Raw genomic sequence first — 27,903 nt, 5'->3', positions numbered from 1 at the left:
TGGAGCCGGGGACCGAGTCCCCGTGGTCCCGGGCCCACAGAGATTCCCCGCGACCCCTACCCACCAAGATCATCATCCAAGCGCCCGGACCCCACCGAGGTGCACACCAGCCACAGCCACCTCCAAGATACAGCTGGATACCCCAGGTGTCCACACTTTCAAATCCCTCCCAAAATGAACCCAGGAGAGGTGAGCCCACTCATCTGTAGGTAGGGACCCTGCACACACACACACACGAACTCCGCAGCCCCGGCTGGAAGATTTTGAATTTTATAGCAAACCGTATTGTACAGACCCGGGGCCCAGGGGCCCAGCCCGGCTGGGTCCCCCGCTTGCCCCTTGCCGGGCTGCCTCCTCCCTCCCTCAAGCGGCCCCATCCTCAAGCCTCTCGCGATCCCCAGGCCCCTCCCCTCCGGCCTTTGGTCCGCCCAGCCCTCCCCCCACCCGCGCACCTCCCTGTTACCTGAGGTATGTGGATAGATCTCCCCCTCCCCTACATGGTAAGCCCCGGCCCCCCGGAGGCCTGCGTGGAGGGTCGGGACCTGACCCGGCTCCTCTCCCGGGCTCCGAAGCCCCACCCCGCGCTGGAAGAAAGGGCGGGAAGGAGGGCCAGCAGAGTCTGTTACTCGGTTCCCATGGCAACTAAGAGGGGCCATTTCCAGCCTTAGCACTGGCCTCGGGAGGTGTCCGTTGGTTGCTATTTCCATGACAACCAGGAGTGGCAGTTCCCTGGGCAAATGGGATACAAGTTTCCGTGACGATGAATGAGTGGGAAGAGCCAGGCTGGAGGAGTCCCATAGTCCCCATCCTTGGGCTTGCGCCCCTAGCCATAATGCAGGTCCGGCAGGTGCCGCCGCTCAATACAGTAAAACAAGAACGAGCCTGGGGGTGGCGCAGTCCCAAATGGGCACCCACCGGCCCGGTCTCAGGTCTCAGTCCAAGCTGGTCCAGTCCCCCTCACACTCCGGCTCCCCCAGGTCCGAGGTTCCCCCGGTTCAAGTAACACTTCAGTACAGATGAATGTTCAAGTATTGTGCGGAGAGGCGGGCAGGGGTTGGGGCGCCCCTCGCCACTCCCCTGGGCCACGAGCTGAAGAGCGGCTGCCCGCGGCCCACACTCCTTACAATAGCTGCCGTTTTCAGTGACGTTCAAGGAGTCAGGGTCGGGGGAAGGAACTGAAGCCTGGGGAGGGGGGAAGCAGAGAGGTGACCCCCAAGGGGGTATTGCTGTCCCCACACCTGCTCTCATCCCCACCTCCAGCTCAGCCCCGGCTTGCCCCTGGCTCCCCTACCTCTGACACCTGGATACCCAATTGCTCCTCTGGTTTTCCTTTTGTGGCTCCCCCCCGCCCCCCCACATTGAAGTAACTGGTCTTTGTTCCCTGAACCCTTGGTGGTCTGCTGTCTGCCCCGCCCCCCACCCCTTCCACCTCCCCCAGCCCCTGGCTCCCATATCCTCTGTGTGTCCTTTCCCCATTCTCCCCCACAACACTTGAACCATAACCCCCCTCCCACCGTCCCTTCGGCTCAGCACCCTAGTACCTCTGACCCACTCCCCCCAGGGGATGGACAATGAAGCAGGTAGCAGGGGGAGGACATGGGAAGGAGAAACCCCCAGAGATATCAGTGCAGGGGGGGAAAAAGGGGGTGGCTGGCTTGAGTCCCTGGGTGGGAATCCCAAGTCACTGACACTCAGGAATCCCGGGGTGGTGAGGTGGGAACCTGGCCTCCCAGCAGGGGTGAAATGAAGCCGGAGGTCCAGGCTCCTGTCGAGTCCGGGGGAGGGTGGGGGGCGCCCAACTAGCTGTCCTTGAGAAGCAGCTTCTCCTCAGGGCAGCGGAAGGGGCCAGGGGGCCCAGCGGCTGCCAGCCGGGCACAAGCTTCGGGTGAGAGCTGGCGGCAAGAGCGCAGGTCTAGGCGGCGTAGACGAGGGCAGCGGCGGAACAGCGGGAGGCAGTGGTCCGTTAGGCGGTGGCAACCTGGGGATGGGGCAGTGGCAGCTGAGACCAGGCAGGTGAGCAAGGGGTTGGCACTGGCCGTGGAGACCCATAGGCTGGCAGGACGGATGGGGAACTGTGCTTACCAGCAAGATTGAGATGCACCAGGGTCTCCCGGAGTGGGGACGTGGGGGCCGTGAGGAGATGAACACTGGGGTCCCCGACGTGGGCGCAGTGGCTCAGGTCCAGGGCGCTCAGCTGGGGTGCGTGGCGCAGCAGGAGCCGCAGGGAGGCATCTGTCAGCTCCAGACCTGCCAGGCGCAGTTCTGCCACCCCCTGCAGCCGACCACGGCTCTCTGTTTGCCCTGGGCAGCCAGATGAGAGGTCAGTACTCCTGGCCACTCCCATCCCTGTGCCCAGGTATCCAGACCATCTCCCCTCTACCTGCTTCCCACATGTTGCACTCTGCAGCTTGCTCTTCTCAAAAACACCCTCATGACCTGACCTCATCTGTCCACTCCTCACATCACCTCATCGGAGGCCTTCCATGATTATTGTATTTGAGACTACAATATTCTGCCAGGCGTGGTGGCTTACACCTGTAATCCCAGCACTTTGGGAGGCCGAAGCAGGCGGATCACAAAGTCAAGACTTCAAGGCCAGCCTGGCCAACATGGTGAAACCCCGTCTCTACGAAAAATACAAAAATTAGCCGGGCATGGTGGCAGGTGCCTGTAATCCCAGCTACTCAGGAGGCTGAGGCAGGAGAATCACTTGAACCCAGGAGGTGGAGGTTGCAGTGAGCCAAGATTGTGCCACTGCATCCCAGCCTGGGCAACAGAGCGAGACTCCATCTCAAAATTAAATAAATAAATAAATAAATAAATAAAAAGTCAGTCAGTCAGTCAGTCAGTCTGGGGACCTCCCCTCCTCTCTCTTGTTAGCTGTCTTGCCATGTGACATGCAGACTCCTTCACATTCCATCAAGAGTAAAAGCTACCTGAGGCCTCCCCAGAAGTTGAGCAGATGCAGGCACCACACTTCCTGTACAGCAGAACCCTGAGCCAATTCAACCTCTTTTCTTTATAAATTACCCAGCCTCAGGTACATTTCTTTATAGCAATGCAAAAACTAATGTAATTCCCCACACTCCTACCACTTCCTTGCATCATTTTTTCCTCTTTTCTCACCATTTGACATATTATATGCATTTTTCTGACATATATACGTTTTCCTTTTCTTTTTTACCCCCCGAGACAGAGTCTTGCTCTGGTGTGCCGTGGTATGATCTTGGGTCACTGCAACCTCCGCCTCCCGGGTTCAAGAAATTCTCCTGCCTCAGCCTCCCGAGTAGCTGGGATTACAGGCGCACACCACCATGCCTGGCTAATTTTTGTATTTTTAGTACAGACAGGGTTTCACCACATTGGCCAGGCTAGTCTCGAACTCCTGACCTCGTGATCCACCCACCTCAGCCTCCCAAAGTTCTGGGATCACACACATGAGCCACTGCACCCGGCCATATATACATTTTTCTTATTAATCTTTCTCTCCTGCCACAAGACTGTCAGTACTACCAAGGCAGGAATTTTTGTCTGCTGTTCATTGCTGTAGTCCCAGCAACTGAGACACAGTAGGTGTTCAATTTATTTTCGTTCATTCATTCATCAGACACATGACATCCCTGATGGGTCTACCGTCCAGGCCCCTCTCCCACTTCCCTCCCCTCCATGGCCAGTAAGTCCCCATCAGGAGCCTCTCTTTTCTCCCTGGTCACCACTCGGGGTCAACACAACTGGTGCCTGAACTCCTGGGCCAGCCTCCTCACCTGCTCCACTTCTCTGCTCTTCTTTCTGGCATCCAGAAAGCCGATCTCAAATACAAATGGGACAGCATCCCTTCTCTAAAACTCTCTGAGGGTGCCTCAAAGAGGTCTAGCCTCCTTGGTAGAACACCTCAGTTCCTATAAGGTCTCAGCTGCTAACTCCTCTCCCTCACCCCTGAACACCTGGGCCACATTCCACAAGTGGCCCTGCCTGAGAGACTCTGCCTGCCCCATGTCCCTCTGTCCCTGGTCTTCAGGTCTGAGTTCAGAGGCTCCCTGCTCCCCAATCTGCAGGATCAAAGTGCTCACACCCCTCATCTTGGCATCCAAAGAATATAGTCTACATTTATTTTATGCCAATGGCTCTCAAACTAGAGAGGCTTCAAAGTCACCTGGAAGGGCTGGTTAAAAGGGATTGCTGGTCCCAGCTGGGCACGGTGGCTCACGCCTGTAATCCCAGCACTTTGGGAGGCTGAGGCAGGCGGATCATCAGGTCAGGAGTTCGAGACCAGCCTGGCCAACATGGTGAAACCCCCGTCTCTACTAAAAATACAAAAAAATTAGTTGGGTGTGGTGGTGCATGCCTGTAATCCCAGCTACTCAGGAGGCTGAGACAGGAGAATCGCCTGAACCCGGGAGGCAGAGGTTGTAGTGAGCCGAGATTGTGCCACTGTACTCTAGCCTTGGCGAAAGATTGAGACTCCATCTCAAAAAAAAAAAAAAAAAAAAGGGATTGCTTGTCCCATTCCCAGAGTTTAGGCAGGTCTACAGGTTCATTTGTTTTTGAGACAGGGTCTTGCTCTGTCGCCCAGGCTGGAGTGCAGTGGTACAATCACAGCTCACTGCAGCCTCAACCTCTCTGTAACTCACCGTAGCCTTGATCCTCCCACTTTGGCCTCCCAAAGTGCTGGGATTACAGGCCTGAGCCCCCGTGCCTGACCAGAGTTTACTTTTTTTTTTTTATTGAGATGGAGTCTCGCTCTGTAGCCCAGGCTGGAGTACAGTGGTGCAATCTCGGTTCACTGCAACTTCCACCTCCCAGGTTCAAGCAATCTCCTGCCTCAGCCTCCCAAGTAGTTGGGATTAAAAGAATGTGCCACCATACCCGGCTAATTTTTCTGTTTTTTTTTTTAGTAGAGACGGGGTTTCACCATGTTGGCCAGGCTGGTCTCGAACTCCTGACCTCAAGTGATCTGCCCACCTCGGCCTCCCAAAGTGCTGGGATTACAGGTGTGAGCCACCACGCCTGGCCCAGAGTTTACTTTTTTTAACAAGTTCTCCACTGTTGTGGATGCTGCTGGTCCCCAGACCATACTTTAAGAACCACAGCCTTGGGAGACAAGATCTCTGATCATCATTCCTGTTTATAGCCAGGAAACCCAGGCCTGGTGATGCTGAATCTGAACTCTTACCACAATGTTGTCTGCCTCCCAGGCACCAGGCTATCCCTAAGATAAACTATTAATAGATCAGATAGCACAAACCATGAGGCTGCCCTCCAAACGTGTTTTATGGAGTCTACGGAATGCTAAAAATGTCCTTAATGACTAACACTACAAAAAGGACATTTTTATAAATAAATTTACGTACTGAGCTTTTCCTTGAAGAATTGTAAGATGTGGCCTCACTAGGCACTCCTTCCCACCAGATGATGACTAGGGGGAGCTGGGCGGCTAGGTGCCGCTCCCTAATGTCCTGCACCAATCCATCACTTCTGTTACCTCCCAAGTCAACTCAATGGGCACTTGACTTTGCAAGCCCTAAATTGTAACCCCTCCTCCTGTCTTTGAGGAGCCAAGGGCCTGGAAAGGGGATACCTTTACAGATGCCCTCAACCTTGGGCCATAGCTAAAGGCCCAAGGAGGAAAGGCCCATAGAGGAAAGCAGAGGAAAGAGAAGTCACTTCTGGCTTGGGCAGGGAGGAGTGGGCATCAGTGAGGATTTCACTGAGGTGGTGGCATTTAAGCTGGGCAAGAGTTGGAAGGTGTGTGGCACTGTTCACAATAGTAAAAGCCATGGAATCAATCTCAATGCCCATCAATGATAGAACGAATAAAGAAAATGTGGTACATACACACCATGGAATACTATGTAGCCATAAAAAAGAACGAGATCATGTCCTTTACAGGAACATGGATGGAGTTGGAGGCCATTATCCTTGGCAAACTAATGCAGGAACAGAAATTACATGTTCTCACTTAAAGGTGGGAGCTAAATGATGAGAACACATGGACACATCCATGGGAATAACACACCCTGGAGCCTTTCGGAGGGAGGAGGGAGAGGATCGGGAGAAATAATTAATGGTAAATAGACTTAATACCTGGGTGTTGAAATAATCGGTACAACACACCCCCATGACACAAGTTTACCCATGTAACAAACCTGCACATATACCCCTGAACTTAAAAGTTAAGAAAATAATAATAAAACTGAAAAAAAAAAAAAGGGCCCACCTTCATGAGCTCCTGATAAAGGGCTGAACTGATCTGAATTCCAGCAGGAAGAAATGGACCAGCCACCACCTTCCCACCTCCCAGGATGCACTATTCCCAATGCCCACCTCACCCCCTACCCATAGCTCTCCAACTCAGTCCAGTTCCAGTAAGAGTGGACAATGGCTGAGTGCTCTTGCCTGACTGGGTGACCTGCAGCAGTCGATCCCTCCGGGCCTCCAGTGCCTCATCTAGAATGTGGGAAGAATCCTAGTTGCTTCTCTATTCTCCCCTTCCAGGGCTGCTGTGAAGGGGGTGGGGTGGGAGGAAGGGAACTATGAAAGAGAGGGGTGAAAGAACTCCAAAAGAAAAGATTCTTCTGGCTGGGCGTGGTGGCTCACGCCTATAATCCAACACTTTGGAAGGCAGAGGTGGGCAGAAGACTTGGGACAAGGAGTTCGAGACCAGCCTGGGCAACATGATGAAACCCTGTTTCCATAAGAATTATAAAAAAATTAGCTAGGTTTAGGGGGCCAGGCGCAGTGGCTCACGCCTGTAATCCCAGCACTTTGGGAGGCCGAGACGGGCGGATCAGGAGATCAGGAGATCGAGACCATCCTGGCTAACATGGTGAAACCCCGTCTCTACTAAACAAAATACAAAACATTATCCAGGCGTGGTGGCGGAGGCAAGAGAATGGCGTGAACCCGGGAGGCGGAGGTTGCAGTGAGCCAAGATTGCACCACTGCACTCCAGCCTGGGTGACAGAGCGAGACTCTTTCAAAAAAAAAAAATTAGCCAGTCGTGGTGACACGCCTGTAGGCCCAGCTACTCAGGAGGATGAGGTAGGGAGGATCACTTGAACCCAGGAGGCATAAATTGCAGTGAGCTGAGATCTCGCCACTGAACTCCAGCCTGGGTGACAGAGCCAGATGGTCTCAAAAAACACAAACAAAAACAAGCAAAAGGATTATCTTATTTCAGGGGCCTGCAAATCTCCTTTTGAAAATCTTTCTTCAAACTAGACTTCTCCAATCCTGATTGCCTGCTCATTCAAGTTATTCATTCAACAGCTATCTGCAAAGCAGCCACTGAGAAGGTGCTGGGGCACCAGCCAGTGCTTGCCCTCAGGGAGCTGCAGACCCTGGCAGGAGGGCACAGATGTGCATCAAGGCGCTCCACAATTGCCCAGTATTATGCTGGTGGGCTGCTCTCAAAGCTGAGAGGGACGCTGAGCTCAGTGTGGGGTGGGATCAGGGAGAGCTTCTTGGAGGAGTGGCATTTATACCCAGGCCTAAAGGATGATGAGATTTAAGTAGATGAAGAGAGATGGCCTCTGCTTCCAGCATCCCCCTCTGCCAATATGGGCCTCCTGCCCCACCGAACTGTTGGGTCTCATGCTCCCTGGGAAAACCCTGTCCCTTTCAAGGCTCAAAGTACACAGCAGGTGGGTGAATGAATGAATAATGCCCAACCAGGGCCTTCCTATTCAAACTCATGTGTTCTTTCCTTTCTTCAAATACTTTACCATCCAGCAAGAGTCAGAAGAGACCTGAGAGGCCTCCTACCCTACCCTTGCCCAGCCCATTCTCCAGAAAAGCAAACGGAGGCTGCACCTGGTTTGGTGTCTGGTGGAGGCAGCAGCAGCTCCCGGAGCTGGGAATCTTTAACATCCTCGATCCAGCGGAGGTCCAGGAGCCGCAGGGCTGGCAGTGGGGCTGAGCCCAGGGCAGAGACGGAGAGCCAGGAGCAGCCAGAGAGCACCAGCTCCTGCAGGCCTGCGGGGAGAGGGGGTGGTCAGGAAGCAGGTGCTGTAAGGACTCCATCCCAGGCCTGTCCTTGTCACCACCCTGTCCTCCGCACCACACACCCTACCTTGTAGTCGGTTCAGAAGCCACATGAGCTGCTTCTTGGAGACACCTGTCCAGCTGAGGTCCAGGGCACGGGGCTGGCGGCGAACCACACCACTGAGCATGGGCGGGGTCAGTGACTTCCGCCGGCTCAGGTCCATTCGAGGCCACAGACGCTTGTCATAGCACCTGGCGGCCATAGGGGGGAGACAGAGACCTCAGCCCTCAGCTCTCAGCAGCCCACAGTTCCCAGGCTCCACAGCTACACAGCTCCAAGGGTGTACCTCAGCTCTCTTCTGGCCACACAGACAACAGGGTGGCAAGAGGCACCTGGCCTCGGCCAAGAGCACTGGGACTGGAACCCAACTCCATCACTAACTGGAAATGAGACCCTGGGCAAGTCTGCTCCTCTCCCTGAGCCTCAGAAGCCTCGTTTATGATTGAAGGCAATAGCCCCCGACTCTGCCTGCCCACAGGGCAGCTGTCAGGTCACACGGGCTCATTCCAGCTGTGGGCCTCCCAGCATAGAAAGCATGCTGCCCAACACATACACAAATGCCACACATGCTGCCTGATGTCATGCCAAGGGGACTGGTGTTATCCAGTCATCTCCAGCCACCCTTGGGCTTCTCGATTCCTGAGTTTCAGGGCTCATGGGTCCTTGTCTCCTTTACTCATCTCTGCCTCTGATCCACACCTGCCCCATCTTGACAGCCAGCTGCCCGCAGCTGGACTTACAGCCCTAATATCTTCCCATTACATTACTGTGTTCCTCCAACTAGAATGTAAATTCCACAAGGGCAGATTTGCCTTTTCCACTTTTTTTTTTTTTTGAGACGGAGTCTCGCTCTGTCGCCCAGGCTGGAGTGCAGTGGCCGGATCTCAGCTCACTGCAAGCTCCACCTCCCGGGTTTACGCCATTCTCCTGCCTCAGCCTCCTGAGTAGCTGGGACTACAGGCGCCCGCCACCTCGCCCGGCTAGTTTTTTGTATTTTTAGTAGAGATGGGGTTTCACCGTGTTAGCCAGGATGGTCTCGAACTCCTGACCTCGTGATCCGCCCGTCTCGGCCTCCCAAAGTGCTGGGATTACAGGCTTGAGCCACTGCGCCCGGCCAAGCCTTTTCCACTTTTTGAAAACAAATTTTTTTGAGACAGGGTCTCACTCTGTCACCCAGGCTGGACACTACCGTGGCTCGCTGCAGCCTCAACCTACTGGGCTCAAGCCATCCTCCCACTTCAGCCTCCTGAGTAGCTGGGACCACAGGCACATGTCACTACGCCTGGCTAATTTTTAAACAATTTTTTTGCAAAGACAGGGTCTCACTATGTTGCCCAGGCTCGTCTTGAACTCCTGGCCTCAAGTGATCCTCCTGCCTTGGCCTCCCAAAACACTGGGATTACAAGCATGAGCTACTGCACCCAGCTGTGCATTTGTAATGAATGAATCAAGCTAGTAATTACTTAAAGCTTCCACTGACCACTCTTCCCCCACCTCCTCATCTATAGCATTTCATTTATTCTCTGATTATGGAATGTCTTTTAGGTCCCAAATATTGAAGCTACTGAATGAGGCCTGAACAACATTAAACAGGTTTCCTAACCCCAGCACTCCACAGGCCTCGACAGACTATCTAACATGCAGTGGGCTGGGTGCAGTGGCTCACACCTGTAATCCCAGCACTTTGGGAGGCTGAGGTGGGTGGATCACGAGGACAGGAGTTCGAGGACAGCCTGGCCAAAATAGTGAAACCCTGTCTCTACTAAAAGTACAAAAAATTAGCCGGGCATGGTGGTGGGCGCCTGTAATCCTAGCTACTCGGGAGGCTGAGGCAGGAGAATCACTTGAACCCAGGAGGTGGAGGTTGCAGCGAGCCAAGATCGCGCCACTGCACTCTAGCCTGGGCGACGGAGTGAGACTCCGTCTCAAAAATAACAAAAAACAAACAAAAACATGCAGTGAGCTGGAGAAGGGCTTCTCAAACTTACTTCCCCAGGAACCCTTCCCAACCTCTCCCCAGGTAATCTAGTAACACTGTAGTACACCGAAGTTCCTTGGGACTCAGTTTGAGAACTCTCTTCTCGTTCAGTAGTTCTCAAAGGCAAGTCTGGAAATGCCTCTGAGACTCAATAGACTATGTCAGAAGCAGGCCCAAGAAGCTTTTTTTTTTTTTTTCCCTTTCAACGGCGGTCTCCTTTAGTCTCCCAGGCCGGGGTGCAATGCTGCGATCATAGCTCACTGCAACCTCAAACTCCTGGGCTCAAGCCATCCTCCCACCTCAGCCTCCTGAGCAGCTGGGACCACAGGCACATGCCACCACACCTTTTTTTTTTCCTTTGAGACAGAGTTTCGCTCTTGTTGCCCAGGCTAGAGTGCAAGAGTGTGATCTTGGCTCACTGAAACCACCGCCTCCCGATTTCAAGCGATTCTCCTGCCTCAGCCTCCAGAGTAGCTGGGATTACAGGCATGCGCCACCGCGCCTGGCTAATTTTTTGTATTTTTAGTAGAGATGGGGTTTCACCATGTTGGGCAGGCTGGTCTCGAACTCCTGACCTCAGGTGATCTGCCCACCTCGGCCTCCCAAAGTGCTGGGATTACAGGCGTGAGCCACTGCGCCTGGCCTATTTTTTTATTTTTAGTAGAGACAAGGTTGCCCAGGCTGGTCTTGAACTCCTGAGCTCAGGCGATCCTTTCCTTGGCCTTCCAAGGGAAGCTGTCTCTTGCTTCCCTCCCTGCCCTCATGACTCTGAAAGGCTTTTCCTTGCAGAAGCCCTGGGCTGGGGCCGTGATTCCCAAGCTCCAGTATTTGCTGTTCACTTATCTGCATAACATGATTTATCTTTGAATCATCTCCTCTTTGCACTTAAAACCAGTATTCTTTCCCATAAATATGTTAATCTTAAAAATAAACACAAAAGGCTGGGCTGGGTGGCTCACGCCTGTAATCCCAGCACTTTGGAAGGCTGAGACAGGTGGATCACAAGGTCAGGAGCTCGAGACCCTCCTGGCTTATACAGTGAAACCCCGTCTCTACTAAAAATACAAAAAAAAAACAATTAGCCGGGCATGATGGTGGGCGCCTGTAGTTCCAGCTACTTGGGAGGCTGAGGCAGGAGAATGGTGTCAACCTGGGAGGCGGAGCTTGCAAATGAACCAACACTGCACCACTGCACTCCAGCCTGGGCAACAGAGCGAGACTGTCTCAAAAATAAATAAATAAATTAAATAAATAAAACAAAATAAACAAAAAAAAAACCAGACCAGAGTTATTAAATCCTAGCCAGGTGTTGCCGTTGCTTTAGGTTAGTACCTGAAGACTACTTTTGTTAAACAGGGAGATAAGTATCAGAGAAGTGTTAGAAAAAGCACCTAGTGGAGAAGACTTCCTTTCCAAAACTCACAGAGGGAGTAAGCCATACTTTTGTGTCACTGAAAAATGCCAGGCCTACTCCAGAGGCCCAGTGTGTTGTTTTATTATTTTTTTGAGACAAGGTCTCACTCTGTCGCCCAGGCTAGAGTGCAGTGGTGCAATCATAGCTCACTGCAGCCTCCAACTCCTGGGCTCAAGTGATCCCCCTGCCTCAGCCTCCCATGTAGCTGGGACCACAGGTATGCTTAGCTAATTTTTTCTTTTTAAATAGAGATGGGGGTCTCACTATATTGCCCAAGCTGGTCTTGAACCCCTGGGCTCAAGCAATTCTCCTGCCTCAGCCTCCCAAAGTGCTGGGATTACAGGCGTGAGCCACCGGGCCCAGCCCTGGTGTGATGTTTTAGAGAAGGCTGAGGGCACAGACACCAAGGCTTTAGTCCACACACCTTCACCCCTCTGCCACCCGCTCTCCTGCTCCCTCCTACCCTCACCCTGCTTTTCTGGCATTCTAGCCTCTCCCTCTCCTGATTCCTTCCTCTCAACTAATAAACATCTGCAAATCTCTCCAATTCAAAACATGAAAAGGAAAAAAACCAACTCACGCCCGACCCAGCTTCTGCCCCTAGGTCCTGCCCCTTTGCTCTTTCAGTGAGCAAGAAAATCGGTGACATCTGCCACATCCAAAACCTCTCTCTGCCCACTGTGACCCTGCCACAACTGTCACCACTTCCTTGAAGCCACTTCCCTTCCACGGTCCACAGCTGAAAGGAAGCCCCTTTCCCTGGGGGTGCCCACAGGCCCCCAACTGTGTTTCTGTATCATACTGCACAAGGGCCAGGCCACACACCTGCCCACCTACAGACACAGTGCTGTCTAATGCCAACACGTTGTGGCACATGCTGTGCCTCTGCCAGAAATGCCAACCCAGAGCCTTCGTGGCTCGGCTCCAGTGCCTCCTCTTCCAGGAAGTCTCCCACACCCTTCCTTGGCTAGAGTCCCCCTGCTCTTGTACAACCAGGACACTGGGGTTAAACCTCAGAGGGGCAATCAAGAGTCACTGAGGGCTGACTGTCTGGCTTCCACTGGGCGCGGAGGAGCCAAAGGTGACAGGTTCCTGCCATACAGTCAGAGAGATATGGACAGTCCACAGTAACTGAGGCGACAGGTGGCATGGTAAGGACTGGGTGGGGGAGCCTTCTGGGGGGACAATGCCTGACCTGAGACTCCAAGGAAAGCAGCAGTTACTTCAGCAAGGGGAGGGGGAGGAGGGTGTGTGTTCCAGATGGGGAAGAACCTGTGTCCAGGCCCACGAGAGACAGAACGGAGAGCTCTGGAAACCCCAGGCCACAGGAACTCATCATCATAACCAGAGTCATGCTGATCACAGTGACTTCAGCACTACTAACCAGCCATTATCCAGGGTTCACTGTGTGCCAGGGACTGTCCCATGCATTAAGCACTGAACCTCACACCAGCCCTAGGAGGTCAACATTACCATTATCATCTCCTTTCTACAGTAAAGAAAATCAGGCAGGCGGGCGCAGTGGCTCACGCTTGTTAATTTCAGCACTTTGGGAGGCCAAGGCGGGCGGATCACGAGGTAAGGAGTTCGAGACCAGCCTGGTCAATACAGTGAAACCCCGTCTCTACTAAAAATACAAAAATTAGCTGGGTGTGGTGGCACGCACTTGTAGTCCCAGCTACTACTTGGGAGGCTGAGGCAGGAGAATCACTTGAACCAGGGAGGCGGAGGTTGCAGCGAGCTGAGACCATAGCATCCCACTCCAGCCTGGGTGTCAGACTCCGCCTCAAAAAAAAAAAAAAGCCGGGTGCAGTGGCTCATGCCTGTAATCCCAGCACTTTTGGAGGCCGAAGCGGGTGGATCATGAGGTCAGGAGATCGAGACCATCCTGGCTAACACGGTGAAACCCCATCTCTACTAAAAAAAAAAAATACAAAAAATTAGCTGGGCATGGTGACGGGCACCTGTAGTCCCAGCTACTCAGGAGGCTGAGGCAGGATAATGGCATGAACCCGGGAGGCGGAGCTTGCAGTGAGCTGAGATCGCGCCACTGCGCTCCAGCCTGGGCGACAAAGCGAGCCTCCATTTAAAAAAAAAAAAAATTGGGCCCAGAGAGGCTGAGAAACGTATTCAAGGCACCACAACTACCATGTGGTAGGTAGCAGAGGCAGGGTCCACCTAGCCAGCCTGGGTGGAAAGCCTGAATTTTGAGGAGAGAAGAGGCATGGGTGGAGCTGCAAAGGAGGGATGGGGCGGGGTGTCATGTCAAGGAGGGCTGGAACGCCAGGCCACAGACTGTCATGGTCACTGAGCCCAGAGCTGAGGATGTGAGCTGTGAGGATCTAAATCCCAGCTCTGCCACCTCCAGGCTTTGGGGGTCTCAGGTGAGTCACTCGCCCTGTGTGGGCTTCCATTTCCCAAACTGTACAGTGGGGTGAAGAACAGCGCTTCCTTCAGAGGTTGCTGCGACAAAGAAGGGACACAGTTCAGGGAAGTGGTTGGTGCAGTCAGGGGGCCCAATTCATGTCCATATGTCCAACAGGACTGCGATGGTGGGTGTCTGCTGTGAAGGTGACAGGGAGCCACAGGTGGGTTCTTTCTAAGCTGGAGAATGACACTGAGACAAGAGGCAGGGAAAGCTCTAAGAGCCAAGGTGTGCCATCGTCCCAGAGACATGTGGCTTGACGCCAAAGTCACCTAACCCATTCACTTCCTCCCGGACTCCAGCTACCCTACAATGAGTCCTCTCCTACTAGGCTGACCTGCAAACCCTCAATTCCAATCTTAACCCTCCCTCTTGCAGAAGCTCCCGCGAACAAAGAGTTGGACCAGCCCTTACTGCCCGCTGAGGGCTCACAGCCCCTAGGCCTCCAAGCACTGCCAGTTCCGCCCTCCTGGAGGTCACTGAGCCCCAATGCCACCACTGTTCTCCAATCTGTCCCCCTCCAGGCCCTACCCGACCATGATCACCTTGGGTTCCAGTCCCTTCCTCGCCACCCTCTCTCTATCCATGTCCTCAAAAGCCCCAACCCTCTTCCCTGCAACTCAACAAACCCTGCATGCCTCCCCTGCCACCCTCTCTCCACTCTTCACTCTTAAGGGATCACTTCACTTTCCAGTTCCAAGAGAAGATGGAAGCCACCAGATAGGAAAGCCTGCAGCCTCCTGCTCTCCCCTACACATGCTTCTCCAGCGCCACCCTCTGTACATCTTTCCACCCTGCATCCTGGTTTCCTCTCCACCCATTCGCGAAGATGATCTCACTGCCCACTGTCCGCCAGGTGCCATTAGACAGCAGGGACACAGAAGGAACAAACAAATCAAGTCCCTGCCTGGGAGCTGATGCCCTTGACTCCATTCATTCCGGCTTTGGACCCCCCTCCACCCCCAGAGCACAGCTAAGGACCCAAGGCCTCCGGGTAGCAAAATACAACCACCACTTCCTGGTCCTTGATCTCCCACGGCCTCTCGCCAGCATCCACCTCTGCTCACCACATTCCCTCCTGCCTCACTCTCTACTCAGGGGCACACCTCTGGACGTGGGCTCCTCCAATTCTCTGGCTAGGCTCTTACGCTAACTCACAAGTACTGATGTGTGATCTTTTGCCCTCTTCATCAAAGCTGCTTGGTTTGCTACCTACAGGCTGAGAACTCCCAAACTTGTATCTTTCTCTTGAGCATCAGACCCACACTTCCTGAGCACACCACACACGTCAGTCATCTGAGCTCTTTACCCTCCCCGAACCTGCTCCTTCTGAGCCTGGGGAATGATGCTGTTGCCCATACAGGCTCCTGGGTCAGAAACTCACCTGAGGGCTACCCTGCTGTCCCCACTGCCAGTTAGTCACCAAGTCCAAGCCATTCCACTTTTTTTTTTTTTTTTTTTTGAGACGGAATCTCACTCTGTTGGCCAAGCTGGAGTGCAGTGGCTTGATCTCGGCTCACTGAAACCTCTGCCTCCCGAGTTCAAGCGATTCTCCTGCTTCAGCCTCCCAAGTAGCTGGGATTACAGGCGCCCACCACCATGGCCAGCTAATTTTTGTATTTTTAGTAGAGAGAGGGCTTCACCACATTGGCCAGGCTGATCTCGAACTCCTGACCTCAGGTGATTCGCCTGCCTCGGCCTCTGAAAGTGCTGGGAATTACAGTCATGAGCCACCACGCCCAGCTTTTTTTTTTTTTTTTTTGGAGACAGAGTTTCACTCTTTCTGCCCAGGCTGGAGTGCAGTGGCATGATCTCAACTCACTGCAACCTCCACTGCCCAAGTTCAAGTGATTCTCCTGTCCCAGTCTCCTGAGTAGCTGAACTACAGCCGTGTGCCACCATGCCTGGCTAAAGTTTTTGTATTTCTAGTAGAGATGGGGTCTCACCATGTTGGCCAGGCTGGTGTCGAACTCCTGACCTCAAGTGATACACCTGTCTCGGCCTCCCAAAGTGCTGCGATTACAAGCATGAGCCATCATGCCCGGCCCAGGCCATTCCACTTCTTAAAAAGTTCTTACGCCGGGCGTGGTGGCTCATGCTTATAATCCCAGCACTTTCGGAGGCCGAGGCGGGTGGATCACCTGAGGTCAAGAGTTCAAGACCAGCCTGACCAACATAGAGAAACCCCATCTCTACTAAAAATACAAAATTAGCCAGGCATAGTGGCGCATGCCTGTAATCCCAACACTTTAGGAAGCCAAGGTGGAAGGATCACTTGAGGCCAGAAGTTCAAGACCAGCCTAGGTAACAGCAAGTCCCCAGTTCCTGCAAAAAGTTTTAAAAATTGGCCAGGCACAGTGGCATGTGCCTGCAATCCCAGCTACTCAGGAGGCTGAGGAAGGAAGATTGGTTGAGCCCAGGAGGTTGAAGTTACAATGAGCTATGACTGCACCACTGTACTCTAGACTAGGCAACAGAGAGAGACCTCTGTCTAAAAAAGAAAAACAAAACAAACAAACAAAAAAAAAACAAAAGGCCTGGCAAGGTGACTCACACCTGTAATCCAAGCACTTTGGGAGGTCAAGGCAGGTGAATCACCTGAGGTCAGGAGTTCGAGACCAGCCTGACCAATATGGCAAAACTCCAGCTCTACTAAAAATACAAAAACTAGGCTGGGTGTGGTGGCTCACACCTGTAATCTCAGCACTTTGGGAGGCTGAGGCAGGCGAATCACCTGAGGTCAGGAGTTCGAGACCAACCTGACCAACATGGTGAAACCCTGTCTCTTCTAAAAAAGTACAAAAATTAGCCGGGCGTGGTGCTGTATGCCTGTAGTCCCAGCTACTCAGGAGGCTGAGACAGGAGAATTACTTGAACCTGGGAGGCGGAGGTTGCAGTGAGCGGAGACTGCGCCCAGGTACTCCAGCCTGGGTGACAGAGCAAGACTCCATCTTAAAAAAAGAATTATTCGGGCATGGTGGCAGGCACTTGTAGTCCCAGCTACCTGGGAGGCTGAGACAGGAGAATCACTTGAACCTGGGAGGCGGCGGCTGCAGTGAGCCGAGATCACACACTGCACTCCAGCCTGGGCAACAGAGCAAGGCTCCGTCAAAAAAAAAAAAAAAAAAAAAAAAACAGTTATCATTGCAAATCTTTCCCCACTGCCGCTGTTTCTGTGCCCAGACCTGGCAGAGCCTCCCGAGTGGTTCTGCTGTGCCCCCACAGGCCCCTGCTCTCCCTGGCTCTTGTCCTTTTCATTGAGAGGTGCCATCTGATTATTTAGTACCCTCCAGGCACTGTGCTGAGGGCTTTGCAGGAATCACTTCACTTAACCCCAAAAGGTGAGTATTCATACAAACCCAGACCGCAGATGAGAAAACCAAGGCCTCGAGAGGTATGGCTCTCCACACATGGCCACGCAGCCAGTGAAACCCAAGGATGCGGACTCCAGGGCCTACACTGGGAGCCATTGCCTCTCGCTTTGTCTGCTTCAGGCCACACGTCTTCCGTTGAAGCAGAAATTAGGTCCGTTTCAGTCTGGCTCCCACATGCCAGGCACAGAGTTGGCCTTGAAGGGGCCTCAGCAAACATTTCCTTGATTAGTACATGAGGCGGGTGTCATCCCCTGCAACTTCTGTAACTATCTGCTTCTCCTCAAGGGCACAGATCTACATTCTGAGGCCTAATAGGCTGTGCTTTCAGCAACTATTTGCAACTAAGTAAATACTGGCTACAATGAGAGCTCTTTCTCAGTAGTTCCTATTTCCCAGGTACTGTGCTCAGTTCTTCCTGTGTATTAGCTCAAGAAAACACTATGCAAGAGTGTTGATAATCTGGTTTTTCAGATGAAGAAACCAAGGCACAGGAAGTTAAGTGACTGGCTTAATGGTTTATAGCTTCATCAGCTGTAACCATAACTGGTAGCTCATGCCTGTAATCCCAGCACTTTGGGAGGCCAAGGCAGGCACATTACTTGAGGTCAGGAGTTGGGAGACCAGCCTGGCCAACATGGTGATACTCTGTCTCTACTAAAAATACAAAAAAAAGGCCGGGCGCGGTGGCTCAAGCCTGTAATCCCAGCACTTTGGGAGGCCGAGACGGGCGGATCACGAGGTCAGATCAAGACCATACTGGCTAACATGGTGAAACCCCGTCTCTACTAAAAAATACAAAAATCTGGCCGGACGAGGTGGCGGGCGCCTGTAGTCCCAGCTACTCGGGATGCTGAGGCAGGAGAATGGCGTAAACCCGGGGGGCGGAGCTGGCAGTGAGCTGAGATCCGGCCACTGCACTCCAGCCCGGGAGACAGAGCAAGACTCCGGCTCAAAAAAAAAAAAATTAGCCGGGTGCGGTGGTGGGCGCCTGTAATCCCAATTATTCAGGAGACCGAGGCAGGGGAATCACTTGAACCTGGGAGACCGAGGCAGGGGAATCGCTTGAACCTTGCAGTGAACCGAGATCGTGCCACTGCACTCCAGCCTGGGTCACAGAGTGGGGCTCCGACTTAAAAAACAAAAAAAAAAAGATTGTGTCGCAGGCCATTTGCCTTCAGAGCTTACACTCTGGTACTTTTGGCTGTACAATCTCTGCAGATACCAGAAGGCACCAGTGGCCCAGAGCTGGTCCCAAAAGAAGACTAGAGTTTGAGTTCAGCCATGAACTTGTACTGTCACTTCAGGTGTCCCTTTTCCCTCATAGGGCTGCCATTATGAAGGTCAAATCAGCTAACCCTGCAACAGGGAGCCTGGTCCCAGCTACAGCGAGTCCCTGGGAAAGAGCCTGATGGCCTCGTTTACTGCAACATTTCTTGGGCACTCACACCGCCCTTTGTCCCGTGCTAGGGACATGAAGATAAAACAGACACAGTTATCTGCTCCCACCCCAGCAACTGACGGGAACATGAAATGAGTAAATGAATGAAGGCTTGTCAACACGCCGAAGGCCTCTGTGTGCTCTATGAGGGGAACAGTGCACTGTGGGAGTTTGATGGAGAGAAGGAGGAATTTTGTTGGGGGCGAGATCAGAGAAGAAGACAAGAGGCTCGGGAGGATGACCGACATTTCTAATCGAGGCTGCAGGGCTGGGGGATGGGCAGAGGGTGTTAGTGGTGGCTCCAGGGCAGAAGGAAAGCAGGAACTGAGTCAGGAGGTTCAAGCCTGGCTGTCTTTCAGGGACAGGGGCAGCCCAGCACATGGCGTTCTCCTATGTGAATGGAACCAACCATCGGACTGTTTTCGGAAGTGGCAGTATGAGAAGTGACAATGCGGTACAGCGCTCAGTGCTATGGCTGACACACACCAGACACTCAATATAATCGCTACTATCAGGAGGAAAAGCACGGGAGCCAAAGGGCCTAGGTTCCAAGGCCTGGTTCTACCACCACTTCCCTTCCACATGACCTCGGGCCTCAGCTTCATCTGAAAAAGGGGAAAATAACCTCTACCTCAAAGTTGTCTGGGGGGTTAAATAAGCCCGTAAGTGCAAAGTAACCTGCACATGGTAAACACAGAAGGATGCACTGTAATCTGTACACACTAGAGAAGTATCCCCAATATAAAAGCAAGGCCCAGAGAGGGCCAGAGACCTACCGCAGGTCACCCAGCAAGCGGGAAGCCTGCTGGCCACGGAACGCAGGCCTGTCCAGGCCACTCACCAGCGGCTCCAAGTTCGGCAGACTCGCATGCAGATACACAGCTCCCGTGGCCCGAGGTGCTGGAAGACGCGAAGCCAGGCGGCCCGGGGCAGGGGGTGGTCGGATCCAGCAGCCAAGGGGAGTGTGTCGGGCTCAGGGCTTCGAGGCGGGGGCCGCACCACGTGCCGCTCCAGCTGTGGAGGCCGGGGTGGTGGGGCGGGGCCCAGGGGCCAGCTGAGCAGGGGCCCCCCGCTGCCAGGGCGCACAGCCCGCCGCCCCCCGCGGTTCTCTTTCTCGCCAGAGCTGCCCCGGGCTGGCCGTCGCCCATTCCGGGCCTCGCCGGGGGCTTCGTCCTCACTCAGCGATGTGCCCGAAGAGTCGGAGTCGGAGTCTGAGTCCGAGGAGGAAGAGGAGGTGTCAGGCACCCGTTCCAGCAGCTGGCACATCCGCTTGAAACGCTCTAGCTTCTCCCTCTGCGGGGACGGGGACGGCACCGCTGGGCCCTCTGCAGAGGCCAAAGGAGGCTTTGGTTTCTGCAGGGAGACAGGGTTGATGCTGTTCTAGGGCCCGGGATACATCTTCCCACCTCCCTATCCCGAGGAGTCATCAGGGGATGAACAGTCCAAGGGAGAGTCCTGAGTTCCAGCCCTGGCTCTGCTCCCGACAGTGGGAGACCTTGCTACAGCCACTGGCAGGCCCTGGGCCTCAGTTTCCTCGTTGGTAACAGAAGGGTGCTAATTAAAGTAATTTCCAGCTGGGCGTGGTGGCTCATGCCTGTAATCCTAGCACTTTGGGATGCCAAGGTGGGAGGATCATGAGGTCAAGAGATCAAGACCATCCTGGCCAACATGGTGAAACCCCTTCTCTACTAAAAATATAAAAATTAACTGGGCATGGTGGTACAAGTCTGTAGTCCCAGCTACTCCGGAGGCTGAGGCAGAATTGCTTGAACCCAGGAGGTGGAGGTTGCAGTGGACCAAGATCGCACTACTGCACTCCAGTATGGGCAACAGAAGGAGACTGTCTCAAAATAAAATAAAATGTCCAGCCCTTATGGATTTCCATGGCTTAGGCAGTTCCAAAAGCAGTAGGGAATGGAGAAATGAGAGACCTGCTTTGAGTCCTGACTTGCCCTCCACTCTGGATGGCTGTGGGAAGCCCCTGCTTCATCATCGACTACCCAGACCAGCTGGAGCAGGCGTCTGTCCACCAACCGAGGGTAACAGTGACTGGCCCCATGAGCAGCACCCCACACCGGCTGACTCACTCTGTCCTCACAGTCCTAACGCAGTGCTGACTTGGGCCACTCTTTTCAGACATGAGGAAACCGAGGCTTAAAGGCACGAAGTGACTTTTCCAAGGTTACAAACTGACAAACAGCAAAGGCAGGATTTGGACCAATCAGGCGGACTCCTGTGTTGCATGTCTGTGCCAAGTAATATCTCAATTCTGGCTTTACTGTTTGACTTGGACAAGTCTTCAAACTTCTCTGGGCCTTATTTCCCTTGAATCTAGGTAAATTTTATAGCTTACAAAGCTCACTGCCTTTCAGAACCTCGTTAGATATATACAGTTCTACAGAATAAGGGGGCAAGGCAGACAGCAGCATCTCCACTTCATGGATAAAGAAACTAAGGCCCCAGCACTTTGGGAGGCCAAGGCAGGCGGATCACAAGGTCAGGAGATCGGGACCATCCTGGCTAACATGTTGAAACCCCGTCTCTACTAAAAATACAAAAAAATTAGCCAGGCGTGGTGGTGGGCGCCTGTAGTCCCAGCTATTCAGGAGGCTGAGGCAGGAGAATAGCGTGAACCTGGGAGGCAGAGCTTGTAGTGAGCCAAGATTGCGCCACTGCACTCCAGCCTGGGCAACAAAGCAAGACTCCATCTCAATAAAAGATAAAAAAACAACAACAAAAAAAATAAGGCTCAGGGTGGCCAACAAGCTTCTAGGACCATACAAAGAGTAAACAGACAGAAATTTGAACTCAGTTCTCTCCCCTGTAAGGCTTGGAAAGATGAGGCAAGTAGGTCAGATGAGCCCTAAGGGTTTTAGGGAAGTCGGGGGCTCCTGTGGCCTGGACACAACCCACCCTCCCACCCAACTCATCTCAGGGGTCCAGACGCCCACCGTAGCCAAGTGGGGCTGGGGCAGAACAAGGTGAGCAGGAAAGGACAGGCCTCAGGCTCCAGGGTGAAGGGTGGGGCAAGGGAAGGTGGGAAGGGGAGGGAGGAGGTCCCCGGCACACCTCCCAGTTCTCGGGAGGGAGCCCAGGGTGGCAGGATGAGAAAGCCTGGCTCGGATTCAGAACCCTGGGGGGCAGCAGGCCCGGGCCGCCTGGGTCCGATCCTCGGAGGAGGCAGGCATCTCCACCCACCTTCTTCAGGTGCCTCTCTCGGCCTCCTTTCACCTACCAGGGTGAGAGGGAGATATGGGGGAAGGGAGAGACCCCATTAGGCCCCCATGGGTCAGAAATCTAAGGTCCATGCCCACCTCTTAGACTACAAGTCCCAGAAGCCCCCGTCCCAGGGATAACTCTGAGCATGCTCACCTTGCACCCAGCGTCCTAGCCCACTGAGCATGCTCCATCTCCTCTTTCCTCCCCTCAGGCCCTCTCAGCCCCTCCCTCCTCCCGTGCAGGGATGATCTGAGCATGCTCTCTCCTGCCTCCCTAACCCACCCAGGGCTCCCAAAGCTTCCAGCAGTGCCAGCTGACCTCACCTGTCCCCCACTCCTCCACATTGAGCATGCTCTATCCTCCCCCACCACCCAACTCCTGAACTACATCTCCCAACAGCCCTTGGGGGGACCCACGGACCGCTCCCAGGCCCATACACCCCCACAGAACCAGCCAGGACTACAGCTCCCAGAATTCCTAAGGCCAGGCCTAGTGAGTGTGCTCCGTGGCTCACCTTTTTCCTTGGGGTGGGGGGCTCATTCCCTGCCTCCCTTTCCTTTCGTTTGGGGGGCCCAGGCACATCCTCTGGGGGGGGGCCGGCAGGCAGGGGACCCTTGCGCCTAGGCGGGGGCGGTGGAAGCGGGGGCTCCTCTGTCAGCTTCCATCCGCTCCCCAAGCTGGCGCCCTCCTCGCCGTTGTCGGCCCTACGGCGGCCAGGCCCCTCACCTGAATCCTAGGCGGGAGGGAAGCTGGGGGTGAGGACCTGCACAGCTCCCCGACCCACCACCTACCCATAGCTCAACCCAGCCCAGCCCCTACCTTGCTTGTGCGGCCTTCCTGGGTGCAGCGAGGGCACTCCCAGCAGTTGGGGATCTCTGCATTGATGACACCCTCAGCCTTCCCCATCTGTAGGCAAGAGGGCAGCGAGTGGGGGGTTGGCCAGGAAGCCCAGAGCCAGGGTGCCCCCCCCACTCCCTGCTCCCTGACAATCTGCCCCACCCCAGTTGCCAAGGTCCCAGGGCCATCACCTTCAGGCAGCCAGGGTGGACGATCTCGTTGCAGATTGTGCACTCCATGAGGCTCAAACCAAATTTCTCTTCCTCTCCCTCCACCGTGTCCTCCTTCCCAGCCTCCCCACACAAGAGGCACACAGCTGTGTGTGGGAGCACGGGCTGTTGGGGGAGAGGGGACATCAGGGGCCCCGAAAGCTAACAACAGGGGAAAGACCCTTCCTTCTAGGGACCCTGGCCAGCTGCCAGATGAGGTGCAGCACCCACGGGCCAAGCTGAGTCTGATCCTGAGTTTGCTCCTTTTGGGAGTGTGACCTCAAGCAACTAATTTAACCTCTTTAAGTCTCCATTTCTGCATCTGCAGAATGGGGCTCAGAATCTTTCCCTCGCAGGACTCTTGGGAGAGCAAGATGATACATGAGAGACACTGATACGTAGCTGTTATAACCTGTGACTGTTATAGCTGGACCCAGGGCCAGTGTGACCCTGAAATTACAGCTGGCTTTGGAGAGGACAGTAACACTCAGAGGGTGGGGAAGACAGCTTGGGGTGATACCGAGGTCGCTCCATGAGCAGTCCAAGGGTTGCTCTGAATCCCACAATGAACCTGGTTTTGGCAAGACCCCCTGGGAACACTAGGGAAGTCACTAGTCCTGGGGAAGTGGGGGCAGCCTCAGGCAGTGTGACTTTGGGGAAGACAGTGGTAGAACTGAGTCATAACAAGGATGCGGCAGAATCAAGGAAGATGCAGGTAGTGGGAGAAGAAAGAGTGAGGCAAGGGGTTGGGGGAGAAAAGAAAAGAAGTGAGGGGCTGAAGGGTGAAGAGACCAACCAGTAAAGAGCAGCAGGAGGAAGAGAGGGAGGTGGCAGAGTGGGGAGGGGGACACAGGATGCAGCTGGCTCCTCGAGGCTGCTGGGGAAGGGCCGTGCTCTGGAGCCCAGGGACGCTCAAAGGATGAGGAAGGCAGGGCGGAAACCCATGCTTCCCTAATCCCTACTGTGTGCTGGGCCTTGTGGTAGACACATTCGCGTCCGTGCCATTGTTTAATCTTTACAACTCAGCAAAGGAAACATTTTACAGAGAAGGAACCTGAGGTTCATTCAACATGATTTGCTCAAGGTCACATAAAGGGTGAGCTTGGCCTCAAATCCAAGACCACCCTTGGTGAGGAATAGGCCAGAGAAGGGCAAGACCTGTTGGAAGGGGGCCATCTCTGGGGATGGGCCCCCTCCTGCACAGAGACCTCTTGGGGGGTGGTAAAGCAGGAGTTGGGCATTCTGTGGGGGTGTGACTCTGAGAGCTGGGAAGAGCCTCAAAGTAGGGACTAGGTCAGATCCTTCTGTGCACCTGGACACTTCCCCTAGCTTGGAGCTGAGGACATAAATGGACATTGACACAAACTAGTGAATGAAGGGAAGAAATAAGCTAGTGAACAAACAGCCACTCCACAGTACAGGCTGGGAGGCAGTCACCAGCCATCCCAGGGAGGTATTGGGAAGGGTGGGCAGAGCCCAAAGGTGGGGGCAGAACTCACGGCAGTGCACTGCCGGAGCAGGCACGACTGCTTCATGCGCCCGGGCCCCCCGAACTTCTTCATGTCTCGGCAGAAGTGGCAATCCCCGCACTCAGTTCGCACACAGGCCCGGCAGCGGCGGCAGCGGGTTCGGCGTCGGCGCGCTCCGGCCCCCGGCCCCCGGCTGCTCGACGACATTGGGGGCGTCAGCAACGCCGAGGGCTGTGGGTGGATGGTGGCAGGGTCAGATGGGCCCACTGGGGCCCTGGCCTGGGAGACTCCCAGCAGCTCCCTCCACCCATAGACAGCTAGAGCCTGCCCTCTTCCCCAGGGGGACAAGGAGGTCACCCCGTCCTGTGTATCTGGGGGCCAATCCTCTACTCATGGCCTGTCTCCCTGCAGCAGCTCAAGAGGAGCCCAAGAACTGCTTCCCGGTCTTGCTCCTCTACTGCTTCCTCAGGGTCCCTCCCCTAGCCCAGGGAGCAGGAGGGGATACGGAAGCCCTCTCCTCTGCCATCCCCACACACTGGAGCTCCTTGGAAAGGTCAGGCACTCCTTGTCCGTGGTGTTAGCTTGGAGAGGTCCCAACTCTTCCCCTGTTATCAGAGTGTAGAATACCCCAGGCTCTCCCCATCCTCAATCTGGGGTAAACTACCCAGATTCACCTCCCAGATACCCACAGATTCCTAGACGGAAGCTCCGGACTTTTCTTCCCCCCGCCCCCCCCCCGCCCTTCATCCACAGCAGCCATCCAATCTCTCTTCCCCTCAACCCAGTTATCCTCCCCAGATCTAGCGAGATCCTTGCCCCCAAGCCCCTAACGATCTCCTCTGCCCACTAACATCCCAGGGCTCTGACAACCCAGGAGATGCTTCTTCGGAGACCCTTCTCAGCCCAAGATCTCAGCCCCTCTTGTTCCCCACAGGGCTCCCTCCTCCAGGACATCCTCCTCTTGGATCCCTCAGGTCCACCTGGGCAATCTCCCAGATTCCTTGGGATTCTAGAATCCAGCCTGACATCTCCCCAGAACTCAGGTTGGGCTCAGTCCTAGGCCCCCCCAGCATCCTGGGCTGCTTTCATCCCTAATCATCTACAATCCCTTGGGCTCCCCCTCCTGTGGAAACCAGATCCTCCAAGATCCCATGTGGAATTAGAAGCCTGGAGGGTCTCTTTCCAGTCAGAGTCTTACCCCAGATTCCCCCTTTCCAGGGACTTCCATACCCATCCACGGGGCTAAGGGGCCCTCCAGCGCTCCAGGGGAGGGGCCTGGAGGGCGGCGACTGCAGGCGGGGGTGGGGGCTTTCAAGGAGAAGCAGGGTCTAGGAAGGAGGGCCAGTTCCCCAGGTTGGAGAGGTCATAGGAAGGAGGGCTGGAGATGAGTTTGGAGCAGAGAGAGGGTGAGGCTGGGGGCGGGGAAGGTAGAGAGAGGCCGGGCTGAGGATGAATGGGAGTGGGCGCTGCCCAGGTCTGGGGGTGAGGAGGAGCCGCATGAACCCACCTCACACGTGTCCCGGGAGCCATCTCTCCCTTCTCGGCAGCTCCCGGCGGGTCGGCGGCCATCGGCGGCGGGGGGGGCCGGGCGGCGCGGGGCGCGGAACGCTCAGAACGCCGGGGTCCACGGCCCCCCGAGGGCGCTCGGCCCCTCCCTCCGGCGGAGGCCGGGACGGCGGCGAGTGGAGATGGGGGGCGCCGGGGGCGAGGCCCTCCCACGGGCTGCGGCGCGGCCCTTCCAGGGGGAGGTCCTGCTCTGGGGGGCTCAGTCCCTCAGCCCCCCCAGGCCAACGGGGGCTCCTTGGGCGCAGGGTGCTCAGCTTCTGCCCGGGGCCCACTCAGTCCCGGGTCCGAGTCCCAGCTCCCCTCCCCCCACCCCACCCCGCCTCTCCCCAGCGCCCCTGGCCCTTTAACTGGCCCCTTCCCGGACCCCACTGCTCAGGGGTCCAGGGCCAGGCCTGGGCCCCCCCACCGTTTCCGGGGTTCAAGACCCGCCCACCGCCGGTTCCCGGGGAGGGGGGGGTCGCTGTAACCTGCCCCCCTCCCCTGGGCCCGCCCCTGGACTGCGACCCCCTGCCCTACGGCTACGAGGCGAGCGGAGGGGGGTGAAGGAAGCTGCTCCGGCCCCGCCCCCCCAGCCCGCGCGCACCCCCGACCTCTCCCCCTCCCCCCAGCGCGCGACCCTCGGGAGATAGGGATTTAAATAAAATTTGAATAAATCCCCCTCCTCAAGCGGGAGGGTGGAAGGAAAGGATAGAGGGGGAGAGGGAAAGGGGAAGGGGGTAGTTGGGGTGTCTTAACCCCCCTGGTCCCCCAGCCCCGCGCTGCTACGGCCCGGGGCCCTGGCCGCCTCTCTCATCCCTCCTCAGCTCCTTCCTCCTTCCTCCTCTCTTTCCCCCTCCCTCCTCCTTCCCTCCTTCTCCTCCTCCTCCTCTTTACTCCCTCCTTCTCCCAGAGGAACCCCGCCCCCTTCCCCCTCCTTCCTCCACCACCTCCACTTTCTAGGACGAGCGCGCGCAGGGCTCGACGGGAGTTGTAGTCCGGCAGCCACTGATACTATGGGGAAACAACGGGACGCTGGGGGCAGCGGGAACTACAAACAGGATGGTGGAGGGCGTGCCCAGCCGGGAGCCGAGGATGCCGGGAGTTAGAGTCCCGTTGCCCCGAGGCTCCCAGTTGCAGAACATCGAGAAGGAGCAGGAACGATGACTACAAACAAGATGGCCTTCTCCCCCGACCCGACCTCCTTCCCAGGCACTCACACGCCCTCCTGTCCACAACCCTCCGCGTGTGTGATACCTGACGGGAGTCGCAGTCCATCTGCTGCCTTCCCGCTGCCATTTCTACTCGTCAGGAACAATGGAAAGGTGAAAAGGAACGAGGACTACAAGCAAGATGGCGGAAGAGGGACCTACACCTGACTAGTAGTCGATCTTACGAGGTGCGATGGGATTAGTAGTTTTCTAGCCTTCCAGTGTTCCTTCAGAATGGCGGAACCAGGAGGACGAGGAGACTACCATAAAGATGGCAGGACACCTAGCCTCTCCCGGTCTCCGCTTTTCACCACCTTGGGCACCTCGCCCGCCTGTGGTCTCGAAATCCCCCCAACCAGTGGCGCACGGCCTGACGGGAGTTGCAGTCTCCCGGCTCCCGTCTATCATCTCCAGTCGAGACAATGGAAGGGGATGGGGCGGGGCCACCGGCAAAGATGGCGGCTGCAGGGCCGGGGCGACGGTGACACGGGATGTGTAGTCCAGGCACCTAGCCTCTTCCCTGCGGAAATAAGGAAGTGGACTACGGTAAATATGGCGACCTCGCCCCTCGACCTCTGCGCCGGTGCCTGCAGGGAAATGTAGTTCCCTGCCGAGCGCAACAGAGAAAGTACGTCGCTGTCGAAATGTGAATCCCGGCGGTCACGCCAAATTGCGAGCCGACGGATACGGAAAGACTCTTTTCTCCTCTCCCCGCCGCCCACCTCTGAACAGCCTGGCGGGAA

The 27,903-nt window shown here is 55.3% G+C and overlaps 1 protein-coding gene across 4 annotated transcripts; it reads right to left on the bottom strand.

Moving 5' to 3' along the window:
• Positions 1 to 248: 248 nt before the first annotated feature.
• Positions 249 to 26,836, bottom strand: FBXL19 (F-box and leucine rich repeat protein 19). 4 transcript variants are annotated; one of them, XM_023191243.2, is made up of 11 exons: positions 25,915 to 26,836; positions 24,438 to 24,638; positions 22,921 to 23,064; positions 22,712 to 22,798; positions 22,407 to 22,625; positions 21,743 to 21,904; positions 19,515 to 20,026; positions 8,072 to 8,235; positions 7,813 to 7,974; positions 2,083 to 2,301; positions 249 to 1,978 (listed from the first exon to the last, which is right to left on the bottom strand). In XM_023191243.2, exons 2-11 carry the CDS (start codon positions 24,612 to 24,614, stop codon positions 1,800 to 1,802), a joined length of 2,025 nt encoding a protein of 674 aa, XP_023047011.1. In that variant the 5' UTR covers positions 24,615 to 24,638; positions 25,915 to 26,836; the 3' UTR covers positions 249 to 1,799. The 4 variants fall into 4 exon arrangements, with proteins under 4 accessions (XP_023047011.1, XP_023047013.1, XP_023047012.1 ...); XM_023191245.3 differs by having other exon boundaries at positions 249 to 1,182; XM_023191244.2 differs by having other exon boundaries at positions 21,872 to 21,904; positions 25,915 to 26,835.
• Positions 26,837 to 27,903: the final 1,067 nt, after the last annotated feature.

Source organism: Piliocolobus tephrosceles, chromosome 17 (assembly GCF_002776525.5).
Source record: "Piliocolobus tephrosceles isolate RC106 chromosome 17, ASM277652v3, whole genome shotgun sequence".
Lineage (NCBI taxonomy): Eukaryota > Metazoa > Chordata > Mammalia > Primates > Cercopithecidae > Piliocolobus > Piliocolobus tephrosceles.
Note: the sequence above shows the minus strand (reverse complement) of the source record. Positions and strands in the feature narration are given on the sequence as shown.